Below are 13,586 nucleotides of genomic sequence, written 5' to 3' on the forward strand. Positions count from 1 at the left end.
AATGTTCAATGTCAGACACCCAGTGACCGTAAAGACAATCTTCCACTGTCTGGTACTTACCACAGTTTCTGTATTTTACATTCCGGGTTCCTCAGAGCCGCAGACACCAGTTTCACTCCTGAATCTCCCAGTTCATTACCACTCAGGTTCAGCTCCGTCAGTGATGGGTTTGTACTGAGAGCGGAGACGAGATCCTCGGCACCAGAATCTGTGAGACCGACATCCCTCAGCCTGGAGATGAGAGAGAGTGAGGGTGAAGGACACAGAGAGACAGGAGACGGTACAAATCCCCAGAGTTTATCAGTAACACAATTACTGATCACATTATTGTTCAGTGTCAGACACCCAGTGACTGTAACGACAATCTCCCACAGTCTGGTACTTACTGCAGCTTCTGTATTTTACACTCTGGGTTCCTCAGAGCCGCAGACACCAGTTTCACTCCTGAATCTCCCAGTTCATTCCCTCCAAGTCTAAACACAAACAGACAGATTGCTGAACAGATTGATGAATTGATGAGGGTCCAAGGGAATTACTCTCAATCAAGTATTTCAGGAAACATTAAACCCTTCAGTAAATCACTGATCGGAGTTCCCAGCACTGTCAATGTCCCTCACTGCCCAGCACCTCGGTATTCTCCGAATGTCAGTAATTTCGTCTGTCGGTGTGACCCTGTAAACCCCACATATTTTGTCCCATTCCCCGATGGAGAGAAAAGTGTTCCTGACCAAATTGCAGAAATGTCAATGGGCCACAGTGAAATAGACCCACCCGAGCGAAAGGGATGGGGAAGAGTGATACCACTGGAGGAAGGGGGAAGGGGGGGGGGAAATCCACCAGGAAGAAAGGGGGTACGGAAGATAAATCCCACAGGAGGAAGGAGCATGGGGAAGAGAGATCCGATAGGAGGAGGAGGGACGGGAAGAGAGATCATACAGTAGGATGGGGGATGAGCAGGAGAAATACCTGAGGAGGAATGGAGATGGGAAAGAGTGATTCCACAGGAAGAGGGGGCATGGGAACAGAGGACCGTCTGGAGGAAGGGGGATGGGGGAGACAGATCCCACAGGAGGAAGTCGGATGGACGAGTGATCCCTCAGGAGGAAGGGGGATGGGGAAGAGAGAGCCCTCAGGAGGAAGGGGGATGGACGAATGATACCAAAAAAGGAAGGCGGGTGGGGAAGAGATATCCCAGAGGCTGAAGTGGGATGGGGAAGAGAAATCCCAAGGCAGGAAGGGGTTTGAGAAAGTGAGATCCCACAGGAAGAAGGGGGAAGGGGAATGGAGATCCAACAGCAGGAAGGAATGGGGAAGAGAGATCCCACAGGAAGAAAGGGGGTGGGAAAGATAAATCCCACAGCTGGAAAGAGCATGGGGAAGAGAGAACCGACAAGAAGAGGAGGGACGGAGAAGACAGTTCATACTGAAGGAAGCGGGATGGGGAAGAGAGATCCCACAGGAGGAAGTGGGATGGAGAGGAGAGATCCCACAGGAGGAAGGGGTTTGGGGATGAGAGATCCCACAAGTGGAAAGTGTATGGGGAAGGGAATCCCACAGGAGGAAGGGAGTGAGGAAGAGGGATCCAACAGCAGTATTTTGATGGGGAGGAGAGAGCCCACAGCAGAAAGGGGGATGGGGATGGGACATCCCACAGGAGGATTGAGAATGGTGAAGAGAGATCAGACAGGAGGATGGAGGATCAGTAGGAGAGATCCCACGGGAGGAAGGGCATGTGGAAGAGAGATCCTACCGGAAGAAGAGGGACAAGGAAGAGAGATCATACAGCAGGATGGGGGATGAATAGGAGAGATACCTCAGGAGGAAAGGGGGTGGGAAAGAGAGATCCCACAGAATGGGGGTTTGGGAAGAGAGATCCCAGAAGGGGAAAGTGGATGGGGAAGGGAATCCCACATTAGGATTGAGAATGGTGAAGAGAGATCAGACAGGAGGATGGGGGATCAGTAGGAGAGATCCCACGGGAGGAAGGGCATGTGGAAGAGAGATCCTACAGGAAGAAGGGGGACGAGGAGGAGAGATCATGCAGCATGATGGGGGATGAGTAGGAGAGATACCTCAGGAGGATGGGGGATGGGGAAGAGAGGTCCCACAAGAGGAAAGTTGATGGAGAAGGGAAACTCACAGGAGGATCAAGCATGTTGAAGAGAGATCAGACAGGAGGATGGAGGATGAGTAGGAGAGATCCCATGGGAGGAAGCGGGATGTGGAAGGGAGAGCCCAAAGGACTATTTCGGATGGGCGAGTGATCCCAAAGAGGAATGTGGATGGGGATGAGATATCCCACCGGAGTTAGGGGGACGGGGAAGAGTTATCCCACTGGAGGAAGGTAGGTGAGAAAGACAGATGCCACAGGAAGAGGGTAATGGGAACAGAGGCCCACATGCAGGAAGGGGGATGGTGCAGAGAGCCCACAGAAGGAGGTCGGATGGACGAGTGAACCAAAAGCAGGACTGGGGATTTAGAAGGGTGATCCCAGAAGAAGAGTGAAGGATGGGAACAGAGGACCAACAGGAGGATGGGGTTTGGGGAAAAGAGAACCCAGAGTAAGAAAGGGTGTGTCGAAGATAAATCCAACATGAGGAAGGGGATAAGGAAGAGCGATCTCATTGGAGAAGGGAGATGGGTAAGAGAGAGCCCACAGGAGATAAAGGGAAGGGGAAGCTAGATCCGACATAAGATGGGTGAAACGGAAGATAGATCCCACAGGAGGAAGGTGAATGGGGAAGGGGAAAATAATCGATCCCACCAGAGTAGTAGATCGGAAGAGATTTTTCACAGGGAGAAGGGAGATTGGAAAGAGAGTTACCACAGGAGGAAGGGAGATGCAGAAGCGAGATCCAACAGGAGGAAGGGGAATTGGGAAGAGAGATCCCACAGGCGGAAGGGAGATGGGGAAGAGAAACCCACAGGAGAGATCAGACAGGCGGATGTGGGATGACTAGGAATGATCCCACAGGATGAAGCTGGATGAGGAAGAGAGATGCCACAGGATAAAGTGGGATTGAGAAGAGAGATCACATAGGGGGATGTTGGATGGGGAGGAGAGATGGTACAGGGGAAAGGGGGATGAGTAGGAGAGATACCTCATGAGTATGGGGATGGGAAAGCGAGATCCCACAGGAAGAGGGGCTTGGGAAAAGAAGATCCACAGGAGGAAGGGGGATGGGGAAGACAGCGCACACATGAGGAGGTCAGATGCACGAGCGATCCCAGAGGAAGAAGGTGGATGTGGAAGAGAAATCCCAGATGAGGAAGGGGGATGACGAAGAGTGATCCACCAGCAGGAAGTTGATGGGGAGGAGAGAGCGCAAAGGAGGAAGGGGATGGCGAATAGAGATCCCACAGAAGGCAGGGGGTTGCGGAAGATATATCCCTAGGAAGAAAGATGGTGGGGAGGAGATATCCTACTGTTGGAAGGAGAATGGGGAAGAGAGATCCGACAGGAAGATGTGGGATGGAGAAGAGTGATACATCAGGATGAATTGTGGAGGGAAAGGACAGATCCCGCAGCAAGAGAGGCCATTGTGATGACCCACAGGAGGAAGTGGGATGGGGAAGAGAGAGCCCAGAGGAGGAAGTCGGATGGACCAGCGATCACAAAGTAGGAAGAGGGATGTGGAAGAGGGATCCCACAGGAGGATGGGGGATGGGGGAAAAGGATCCCACAGAAAGAAGGGGGATGGGGAAGAAAGATCCGACAGGAAGAACGGGGATGAGTAGGAGAGATCCCACAGGAAATGGGGGATGGGAACAGAGGCCCCACAGGAGGAAGGTGGATGGGGAAGAGAGATGGCACAGGAGGGATGGGGATGGGAGGAGAGAACCCACGGGAGGAAGGGTGTTGGGGAATGGGGATCCCACCGGATGAAGGGAGATAGGGAAGATAGTTCCCACAGGAGTAAGAGAGATGGGGAAGAGAGATCCGACAGGAGGAAGGGGGGTGCGGAGCAGAGATCCCATAGGAGAATGGCGCACGGGGAAGAGAGATCCCAGAGGAGGAAGTGGGATGGTGAAGAGAGATCCCTCGGGAGGAAGGGGGATGGCGACGACAGATCCAACAGGAGGAAGGGGGATGGTGATGAGAGATCCCACCGGGGGATGGGGGATGGGGGAGACGGTTCCCACGGGAGGAAGGGGGATGGCGACGAAAGATCCCACAGGAGGAAAGTGGATGGAGAAGAGAAATCACACAGAAGGAAGTGGAATGGGGATTACAGATCCCATAGGATGATGGGGCATGGGGAAGAGAGATGAGACAGGAGGAAGTGGGTGGGGAAGCGAGATCATACAGGAGGTTGGGGATGAGTAGGAGAAATCCCATGGGAGGAAGAGGGATGGGGAAAATATATGCCACGGGAGGATGTGGGATGGGGCAGAGTGATCCCACCCGATGTAGGGGATTGGGAAGAGAGATCCCTCGGTAGGAAGTGATTGAGGAAGAGAGATCCCACAAGAGGATGGGTAGTGGGGAAGAGATGCGACAGGAGGAAGGGAAATGGGGAAGCGATATCCCATAGGAAGTAGAGCGATGGGAACAGAGCCCTCACAGGAGTATGGTGGATGGGGAAGAGAGATCGCACAGTAGGAAATGGGATAGGGAAGAGAGATCCCACAGGAAGAAAGGGGTGGGGAGGTTAAATCCCACAAGAGGAAGGGGGATGCAGAAGAGAAACCAACAGCAGGAAGTTGATGGGGAAGAGACATCCCACAAATGGAAGTGCGATGGGAACAGAGGCCCCATAGGGTGAAAGGGGTTGGGGAAGAGAGACCCCACAGGAACATGGGGGGTGGAAGTGAGATTCCACTGTAGGAATGGGGATGAGGAAGAGAGATTTATCAGGAGGAAAGGAGCTGGATGAGAGATCCCAAAGGAGGAAGGTGTATAGGGAATAGAGAGCCCACAGGAGGAAGGGGTATGGAGAAGTGAGGTCCCACAGCAAGAAGGGGGATGGAGATGAGAGACCCCACAGCAGGAAGGTGTATAGGGAACAGAGAGCCCAGAGGAGGAAAGGGTATGGAGAAGAGAAATCCCACACCAATAAGGGGGTTGGGGATGAGAGACCCCACAGCAGGAAGGAATGTGGAAGGGAGATCCCACAGAAGGAAGAGGGAAGGGGATGAAAGATCCCACAGGAGGAAAGTGGATGCTGAGGAGAGATCCAACAGTTGGAAGGAAGGTGGGGTGGCGGGAACAGAGAGTCCAGAGGATGAAAAGGGGATGGGAAAGCAAGATCTGACAGGTAGATTGCTACCCATCCACGTGTTAGTGAGGCTAGAAATAGGAAGATAATGCAGCTAGATATGTGGCTGATGAGATGGTGCATGAGGGAGGGGTTCATGTTTTTGGCAATTGGAATTTCTTCCAGGGGAGGTGCGACCAGTTCGAATTGGACAGTTTGCACCTGAACTGGAAGGGGACTAACATCCTTGCCAGTAGGTTAGTAAGTTCTGTTCCGGGGGTTTAAACAAGATTGCAGGGGGGGTTGGGAACCAGAGTGTTAGTGCAGATAGTGATGTGGAGGAGGATAAGGGACATGCGAGGACTGCTTGTATAGACAGATATCAAAGGTTTGTATGTGATAGAAATGTACTCAGGCGCATCTAATTCAATGCAAGAAGTATTATAGGTAAGGCAGATGAGTTTCTGGCGTGGATTGACACGTGATAATTTCGCCATTATTGCTATTAGCAAGACTTGTTTGCAGGAGGGGCAGGACTGGCAGCTTCATGTTCCGAGGTTCCGTTGTTTCAGATGAGATATGGGGAGGGATGAAAGGGGGAGAAGTGGCATTACCAGTCAGGGAGAATATCACAGCTGTGCGTAGACTGGACAGCCTGGAGGGCTCATCTACAGAGGCCAAATGGGTGGAGATGAGGAACGGGAAAGGTGTGACCACACTAATAGGGTTGTATTATAGACCGCCCAATAGTCAGAGAGAATTGGAGGAGCAAATCAGGAGAGAGTTAGCAGACCAATGTAAGAAACAGAAAGTTGTAATAGTAGGGGATTTTAACTTCACATATTGACTGGGACTCCCACTCTGAGAAAGGGTTAGATGGCGTGGAGTTTGTCAACTGTGTTCAGGAAAGTTTTCTGAATCAATATATTGAGGTACAAACGGGAGAGGGTGCAGTACCTGATCTCCTATTAGGGAACCAGACAGGTCAGGTGAAAGAATTATGTATAAGCAAACATTTTGGTCCACCAGTTAATGTTCTGAATTGGAAAGGGCCAATTTTGTGGAAATGAGAGAGGATCTGGGAAGAGTGGATTGGGATAAGTTGTTTTCTGGCAAGGATGTGTTCAGTAAGTGGAACGCCTTCAAGGGTGAAATTTTGAGAGTGCAGAGTTTGCATGTTCCTGCCAGGATTAAAGGCAAAGTTAACAGGCAGAGGGAACCTTGGCTTTCAAGGGATATTGGCGATCTGATTAAGTAGGTGTTTAGAAGGTACAGGCAACAAGCGACAAATGAGGTACTTGAAGTGTATAGAAAATGTAAGGGATTAAGAAAGAAGGAAATTCTGAAAGCAATAAGACATGAGGTTGCTTTGGCAGATAATGTGAAGGTAAACCCAAAGGGTTTCTACAAGTATATTGAGAGTAAAAGGATAGTAAAGGACAAAATTGGTGCCCTAGGAGATCAGAGTGGTCGTCTATGTGTGGAGCCTCACGAGATGGGGACGATCTTAAACAGTTTTTTTGCGTCAGTGTTTAATCAGGAAACTGGCATAGCGGATATGGAATTAAGGCAAACAAACAGTAGTGTCATGGAACATATAGAGATTAAAGAGAAGGAGCTGCTTGCTGCCTTACAGCGAATAAAGGCAGATAAATCTCCGGGCCTGACATGATATTCCCTCGGACCTTGAGAGAGACTAGTGTACAAATTGCAGGAGCCCTGGCAGAAACGTTTAACATGTCCTCTGCTACGGGGTCGGTGCCGGAGGATTCGAGGGTAGCTCATGTAGTTCCGTTGTTTGAAAAAGGATCCAGAAGTACAGCAGGTCATTACAGGCCAGTGAGCCTGATATGAGTAGTAGGTAAGTTATTGGAAGGTGTTCTGAGAGATCGGATATACAAGGATTTGGACAGCCAAGGGCTGGCTAAAGATAGTCAGTATGGCTTTTTCTGTGGTAGATCGTGTTTAATGAACCCTGTATAATTTTTCGAGGATGTTACCACGAATGCATATGAAGAAAAGGCTGTGGATGCTGTCTACATTGACTTTTGTAAGGCCTTTGACAAGGTCCCACATAAGAGGTTAGTTCTAAAGGTCCAGACACTAGGTATCCATGGAGAGGTTGTAAAATGGATTCGAATTGGCTGTGTGGGAGAAGACAGAGAGTGGTAGTGGATGATTGTTTCTCAGACTGGAGGCCTGTGACTAGTGGTGTGTCTCAGGGCTCTGTGCTGGGGCCATTGTTGTTTGTTGTCTATACCAATGATCTAGATGATAATGTGATAAATTGGATCAGCAGGTTTGCGGATGACACTAAGATAGAGGCGTTGTGGACAGCGAGGAAGGCTTTCAAAGCTTGCAGAGGGATCTGGACCAACTGGAAGAATGGGCCAGAAAATGGCAGATGGAATTTAATGCAGACAAGTGTGAGGTGTTCCATTTTGGAAGGACAGATCAGGGTACGATATACATGATAAACGGTAGGGCACTGAAGAGTGCGGAGGAACAGAGGGATCTGGGGGTCCCGATACATAAGTCCCGGCAAAGTGGCGTCACAGGTAGACAGGGTTGTAAAGAAGGCTTTTAGCAGCCTGGCATTAATAAATCAAAGTTGATTTTAGGATTTGGAATATTATGGTGAGGTTGTATAAAACATTGGTGAGGCCAAATTCGGAGTATTGTGTGCAGTTCTGGTCACCTGACTATAGGAAGGATATCAGTAAGTTTAAAAAAAAGTGCAGAGAAGATTTACTAGGATGTTGCCGGGTCTTCAGGAGTTGAGTTACAGGGAAAGATTGAACAGGTGAGGACTTTATTCCTTCCAGCATAGAAGAATGAGGGGAGATTTGATAGAGGTTTACAAAATTATGAGGGTATAGACAGGGTAAATACGAATAGGCTCTTTCGACATAGATTAGGAGAGATAAATATGAGAAGACATGGCTTCAGCGTGAAAGGGGAAAAGTTTAGGGGGAGCATTAGGCGGAACTTCTTCACTCAGAGAGCAGTGAGAGTGTGGAACGAGCGGTCATCTGATGTGGCAAAGGTGGACACTCTTAAGCTTGAAGAACAAATTGGGTGGATACATGGATGGGAGAGGACTGGACGGTTATGGACTGGGTGCAGGTCAATGGGACGAGCGGAATAATGTTTTGGTACAGACTAGAAGGACAGAATGGGTTGTTTTCTGTGCTGTAGTGTTCTATGATATTATGATTCTATGGGGAGGAGAGTTCCCACAGGCGAAACGAAGAAGGGGATGGGGAAGAGAGATCCCACAGGAGGAAGGGGGATGAGGAAGAGAAATCCCACAGGAGGATGGGGGATATAGAGAGAGATCAAACAGGATGAAGTGGGAAGGGATTTGGAGATCGGCCAGGAGGAGGAGGGATGTGGAATAAAGTTCCGACAGGAGGATGTGGGATTGGGAAGAGTAATCTCACAGGGGGAAGAGCGTTGGGGAAGAGAAATTCCACAGGACGATGAGGCATGCCAAAGAGAGATCCGACAGGAAGAAGTCGATGGGGGAAGAGAGATCCCACAGGAGGAAATTGTATTGGGAAGACAGTTCCAACAGCAGGAAGGGATGGGGAAGAGAAATCCATAGAAGGAAGGAGGATGGGAAAGAGCGATCTCATAGGTGAAAGGGACAGGGGGAAGAGAGATCTCACAGGAGGAAGAGGGATGGGGAAGAGAGATCTCACAGGAAGGGGGGTGGAAAAGGCATCCCACAGGAGGATGAGGAAAGAGTAATAGAGATCCCACAGCAGGAATGGGGATGGTGGCGAGATTCCAAAGAATGGAAGGGGGATTGGGATGAAAAGTCCCACAGGAGAATTCGAAGGGTAAACGATAATCTTAAAAGACGAGAGGATGCAGAATTATTTTGTACGTGTGTGTTGGGTCTGACCAGAATCCCAGAGGAGATGTGCCCTCGCTCTCTGCGTATCTGGAAGTGAGCAAAGTCACACGCGGGGAAGGGCAATGGGAGGACAATCTCACAATGGTATTTCTTGCCTCACTGGGGCAATCTGCTGACGGTCACTTGTCCCTTAGCGGGAAGGGGGTGTGAATCTCTGACCCATCTGCTGCAATCAGTATCGGTCTGTGTGTCAGTAACAGTGAGAAGGAAGATTGTCAATGGACGTGTCACAGGCAGCGAGAAACACGGCCATTCCTTTGATTTACTACCATTAAACCAATGGCCGTTGTTCACTGATGAAGTCTCCAACATCCCTTCACAAGGAACCACAGAACCGTCCCTTCCTTGGGGAGTTACTGACCGATCCCCTGGGCATTTGTCACAATTCATCACAATCTGATTTACTACAAATTTACCGAAATTCCTTTATATTGAAACAACACAATGGAACAGTTTCACAGTTCAGAGTGAGAGATAAATCAAGTTACCTCAACTCCTGGCACTTGTGCAGCCCGGGTCCCAGCCGCTGGATTCCTTCACACTGAATGTGGCATTTCTCCAGGTTGAGGTGTTTTATTGTATCACAGAGTCCGATGACATGAGACAGGACCGCGCAGTCAATCGGGGTCAGTGTCATTTCACGGAATGCTAGTTTTTCCACAGATCCCAGTGCGGCCTGAGCCAGTCCACGATTCTGAGACTCAAACAGGTAGTGCAATGTGTTCAAGAGGCTCTTTTTACCAGCTTCACTTGTGTTTTCACTCTGGCGTTTAACCTCCTCCTTCACCCAGTCAATCACCCGGCAGGTTGTTTCATTAGGAAATGGACCCAGAAACTCCTCCAGGCCCCGAGCTGTCATTGGGTTGGAGAGACCAGCAACCAAACGGAGAAATACCTCAAATCGTCCATCTGTCGTGTTGTGGACTTCAGTGAGGAAGTTCAGGATATCCCCGGGATGTGGATTCAGGAATTGTGCGACTGCAGCTACAAACTCTTGGATGGTGAGGTGTGGGAATGTGTACACCACGCTCCGGGCAGAATCCTCTCTCTCCAAAAGTTCCATCAGGAACCCGGACAGGAACTGGGAAGGCTGCAGTTTGTAGTTGATCAAATCTCCATCTGTAAACACAATCTTCTTCTCGGATACACCTCTGAAGGCCATCTGACCAACCCTGAGTAACACATCACGGGGGTTCTCAATCTCACGGCCGTGGTTTTTCAGGATGTTGTAAATATAGTAGGAGTACAGTTGGGTGATGGTCTTGGGAACTCGCTGTGGGTCCTTGACTCTTTGTGTGAAGAAGGGTCCCAGTGCCAGAGCGAGGATCCAGCAGTAGGAGGGGTTGTAGCTCATGGTGTACAGGATCTCGTTCACCTTCACGTGTTTGAAAACAGCTTCTGCCACCGTCTGATCTTCAAAATGTCTGCTGAAATATTCCATCCGTTCTTCACCAACAAATCCCAGGATTTCAGCCCAGACACTGATTTCTGCCTTTTCCAATAAATGTAACGCAGTGGGGCGGGTGGTCACCAGCACTGAACACCCTGGGAGCAGCTTGCCCTGGATTAAACTGTACACAATGTCAGACACTTCACACCACCACTCGGGATCTGGGCACTGGTGCTTGGGTTCTGTGTCTCTCCGACTGTCAGCAAAATCGATTCTGTGTTTGAATTCATCCAAACCATCGAATATAAACAGCAATCCCTCTGGGTTCTTCCAGACCTCTCTCAGGATATTCCCAAAGTAGGGATACTGATCCAGAATCAGTTCCCTCAGGTTTATTCTGTTGTTACTGGAGTTTAAATCCCGGAATTTGAAACTGAAGACAAACTGGAACTGTTGGTATATTTTCCCCGTGGCCCAGTCGTAAACAATCTTTTGTACCATTGTCGTCTTCCCGATCCCTGGGACTCCGGCCACTGCTGCTGAATTCCTAGTTTTGGATTTACTCCGGGAAAAGCTGCTCTGGAATAACTGATCCATCTGGATTTTTTCCAGCTCTCCACGGAGACGTTTCTCTCTCCACTCCTCGTGGTCTCTGCCTCTTGCCAGCAGCTCATGTTCCACCAGTCTCCGATCTCGAACAGCAGAAATGACCGTGAGCTCAGCGTATCGATCAACCAGCTGGAAAACCTTCACCTTCTCCCTCATCAGGATCGTGTTCACTCTCAGTGTTTCAGTTTGTGCCCGCAGAGTCTCCTTGTGTTTCTGTTGAACATCTTCCATGGGAACAGACAGTGGAAAAACTGTTAGATGCCTCAACTCAGAACTCAGTATTTAAGCACACAAGAGTTAGCTCAGAGCTATTGTATTGATTGGATTCACCAATGGATGTTCGTACAGTAAAGTAAATTCAATTTACAGACCGCTGACTGAACAGAGAGGCCTGGTCCAGATAAACACCAGGTCATCACATTTCCACTTTAACTGTGGTGTGAAGGTGCGTATTTCCCTGGTAGCTTTCTGACCCCGACTGTCCTGTACTGGGCAACCTCTCACTACTGTCACAGATATCATTGCTCCTGAGGAAGGATCTTTTCATCCCCAGTGATGTGGCGTATGGAGATAGAGAAGAAGGTGGTGGGCATTCTGTCAAAGGAACAGGTCGGGGAATCACAGCTCACCCGCCCCTCCACCGTCACTGATTCAAAATACAAAGAAGCAGCTTTGCTGATCAGCACGTGCACTGAGAGTGGGTGGTTCGGCTGCGTGGGATCTCAAAGTGCGTTCAATTCCTGTCATGTGTGTGGGGGGTTTTGTACTGTGTTTGGCCTCTGCCAGGTATGTATGGGGATCACTGTGCAATATCCTGTCAGGGGTAGGTGGGGTCTCACAGTGTTTCAGGACGCTGTGTGGGATGTGTGGGGTCTTACAGTTTTTCAAGACGCGGCCAGGGTTGTGTGGGGTATCACAGCGTGAAGGGAACCTAAACAGGGGATTGTGGGATCTGACAATGTGTAAGGACCCTGTCAGTACTGTGTGGGTTCTCACAGTGTGTCAGGACAATGTCAGGGGAGTGCGGGGTCTCAGAATATGCCAGGACACGGCTAGGTTTGTTTGGAGTCTCAATGTGTGGCAGCGCCCTGACAGGGGTGTGTGGTGTCCCACTGTGTGTCTGGACCCCTTCAAGTGTGTGTGGGCGCTAACAGTGTGGCTGGTCCCTGTCCGGCGTGTGTGGGGTCTCACAGTGCGTCCGGACACGGTCAGGTTTGTTTGGGGTCTCAATGTGTGTCAGCCCCCTGACAGGGGTGTGTGGGGTCTCACAGTTTGTCAGGATTCAATGAAGTGTGTGGGGTCTCACAGTGTGACAGGACCCTGTCAGGGTGTCTGGTGTTTCACTGTGTGACAGAATCCTGTCGGTTGTGTGGGGTCTCACAGTGTGTTAGGATGCTGTGTGGGATGTGCGGGGTCTTACAGTTTTTCAAGACCCTCTCAGGGGTCTGTGGGGTCTCACAATGGGTAAGGACCATAAAAGCGTTGCGTGAGGTCTCACAGTGTGACAGGACCCTGTCAGGGGCGTGTGGGGTCTCGCAGCGTGTCGGGACCATGTCAGGTGTGTGTGGGGTCTCACAGTGTGTGAGGATCCTGTCAGGTGTATGTGGGATCTGGCATTGTATCGGGACCCTAACACGGGAGTGCGCGGTCTCACAATGTGTGGGAACCCTGCCAGGGGTGTTTGTGGTCTCACAGTGTGTCAGGACTCTGTCAAGGGTGTGTTGGGTCTCACACTGTGTCAGGACCATGTAAGGGCTGTGTGGGGTCTCACAATGTGTAAGAACCCTGCCAGGGGTTTGCGGTGTCTCACAATGTGTAAGGACCATATCTGGATTGTGTGAGGTATCACAGTGTGTTAGGAACGTGTCAGGGTTGTGTATGTGGAATCACAGTGTGTCAGGAAACTTCGGGGGTATGTGGTGTCCCACAGTGTGTCAGGAACGGTGAGGTGTTTGTGGGGTATCACAGTGTGACAAGACCCTGTCCGTTGTGTGTGTGGCCTCACAATGTTTCCAGACCGTGTCAGGGTTGTGTGGGGACTCAGAGTGAGTAGGGACCCTGCCAGGGGTGTCTGGGATCGCAAACCATCTCCGGACCATGCCAGGGGTGTATGGGATCTCACAGTCTGTCAGGACCCTGTCTGGAGTGTGTGGGGTCTCACAGTGTGTCAGGACGCTGTGTGGGACGTGTGTGGTCTCGTAGTGTGTCAAGACCCTGTCAGGTGTGTGTGCGGTCTAACAGTGTGTCAGGATGCTGTGTGGGGTGTGTGGGGTCTCACAGAGTGCCAGGACGCGGTCAGGTTTTTGTGGGGTCTCAAAGTTTGTCAGCGCCCTGAAAGGGGTATGTCGAGTGTCACAGTGTGTCAGGACGCAGTGTGGGATGTGTGTTGTCTCACAGTTTTTCTATACCCTCTCAGGGGCGTGCGGGGTCTCACAATGGGTAAGGGCAATAACAGGGTTGTGTGAGG

At 50.3% G+C, this 13,586-nt stretch overlaps 2 protein-coding genes across 2 annotated transcripts in view; both read right to left on the bottom strand.

The window, feature by feature from the left end:
* The window catches only part of LOC132387728 (NACHT, LRR and PYD domains-containing protein 3-like), a 331,928-nt gene that overhangs the window by 166,292 nt on the left and 152,050 nt on the right, over positions 1-13,586 (bottom strand). The gene's annotated exons all lie outside the window — the stretch shown is intronic.
* LOC132387732 (NACHT, LRR and PYD domains-containing protein 3-like) overlaps positions 1-13,586 on the bottom strand; it is a 57,062-nt gene that overhangs the window by 911 nt on the left and 42,565 nt on the right. Inside the window, exons 5-7 of the mRNA XM_059960093.1 lie at positions 9,609-11,343; positions 387-473; positions 61-231 (exon numbers count right to left, since the gene is read on the bottom strand). Coding sequence (XP_059816076.1) covers positions 61-231; positions 387-473; positions 9,609-11,343 — 1,993 coding nt within the window. The remainder of the gene's footprint in view (positions 1-60; positions 232-386; positions 474-9,608; positions 11,344-13,586) is intronic.

This window comes from Hypanus sabinus, unplaced genomic scaffold (assembly GCF_030144855.1).
Source record: "Hypanus sabinus isolate sHypSab1 unplaced genomic scaffold, sHypSab1.hap1 scaffold_214, whole genome shotgun sequence".
NCBI lineage: Eukaryota > Metazoa > Chordata > Chondrichthyes > Myliobatiformes > Dasyatidae > Hypanus > Hypanus sabinus.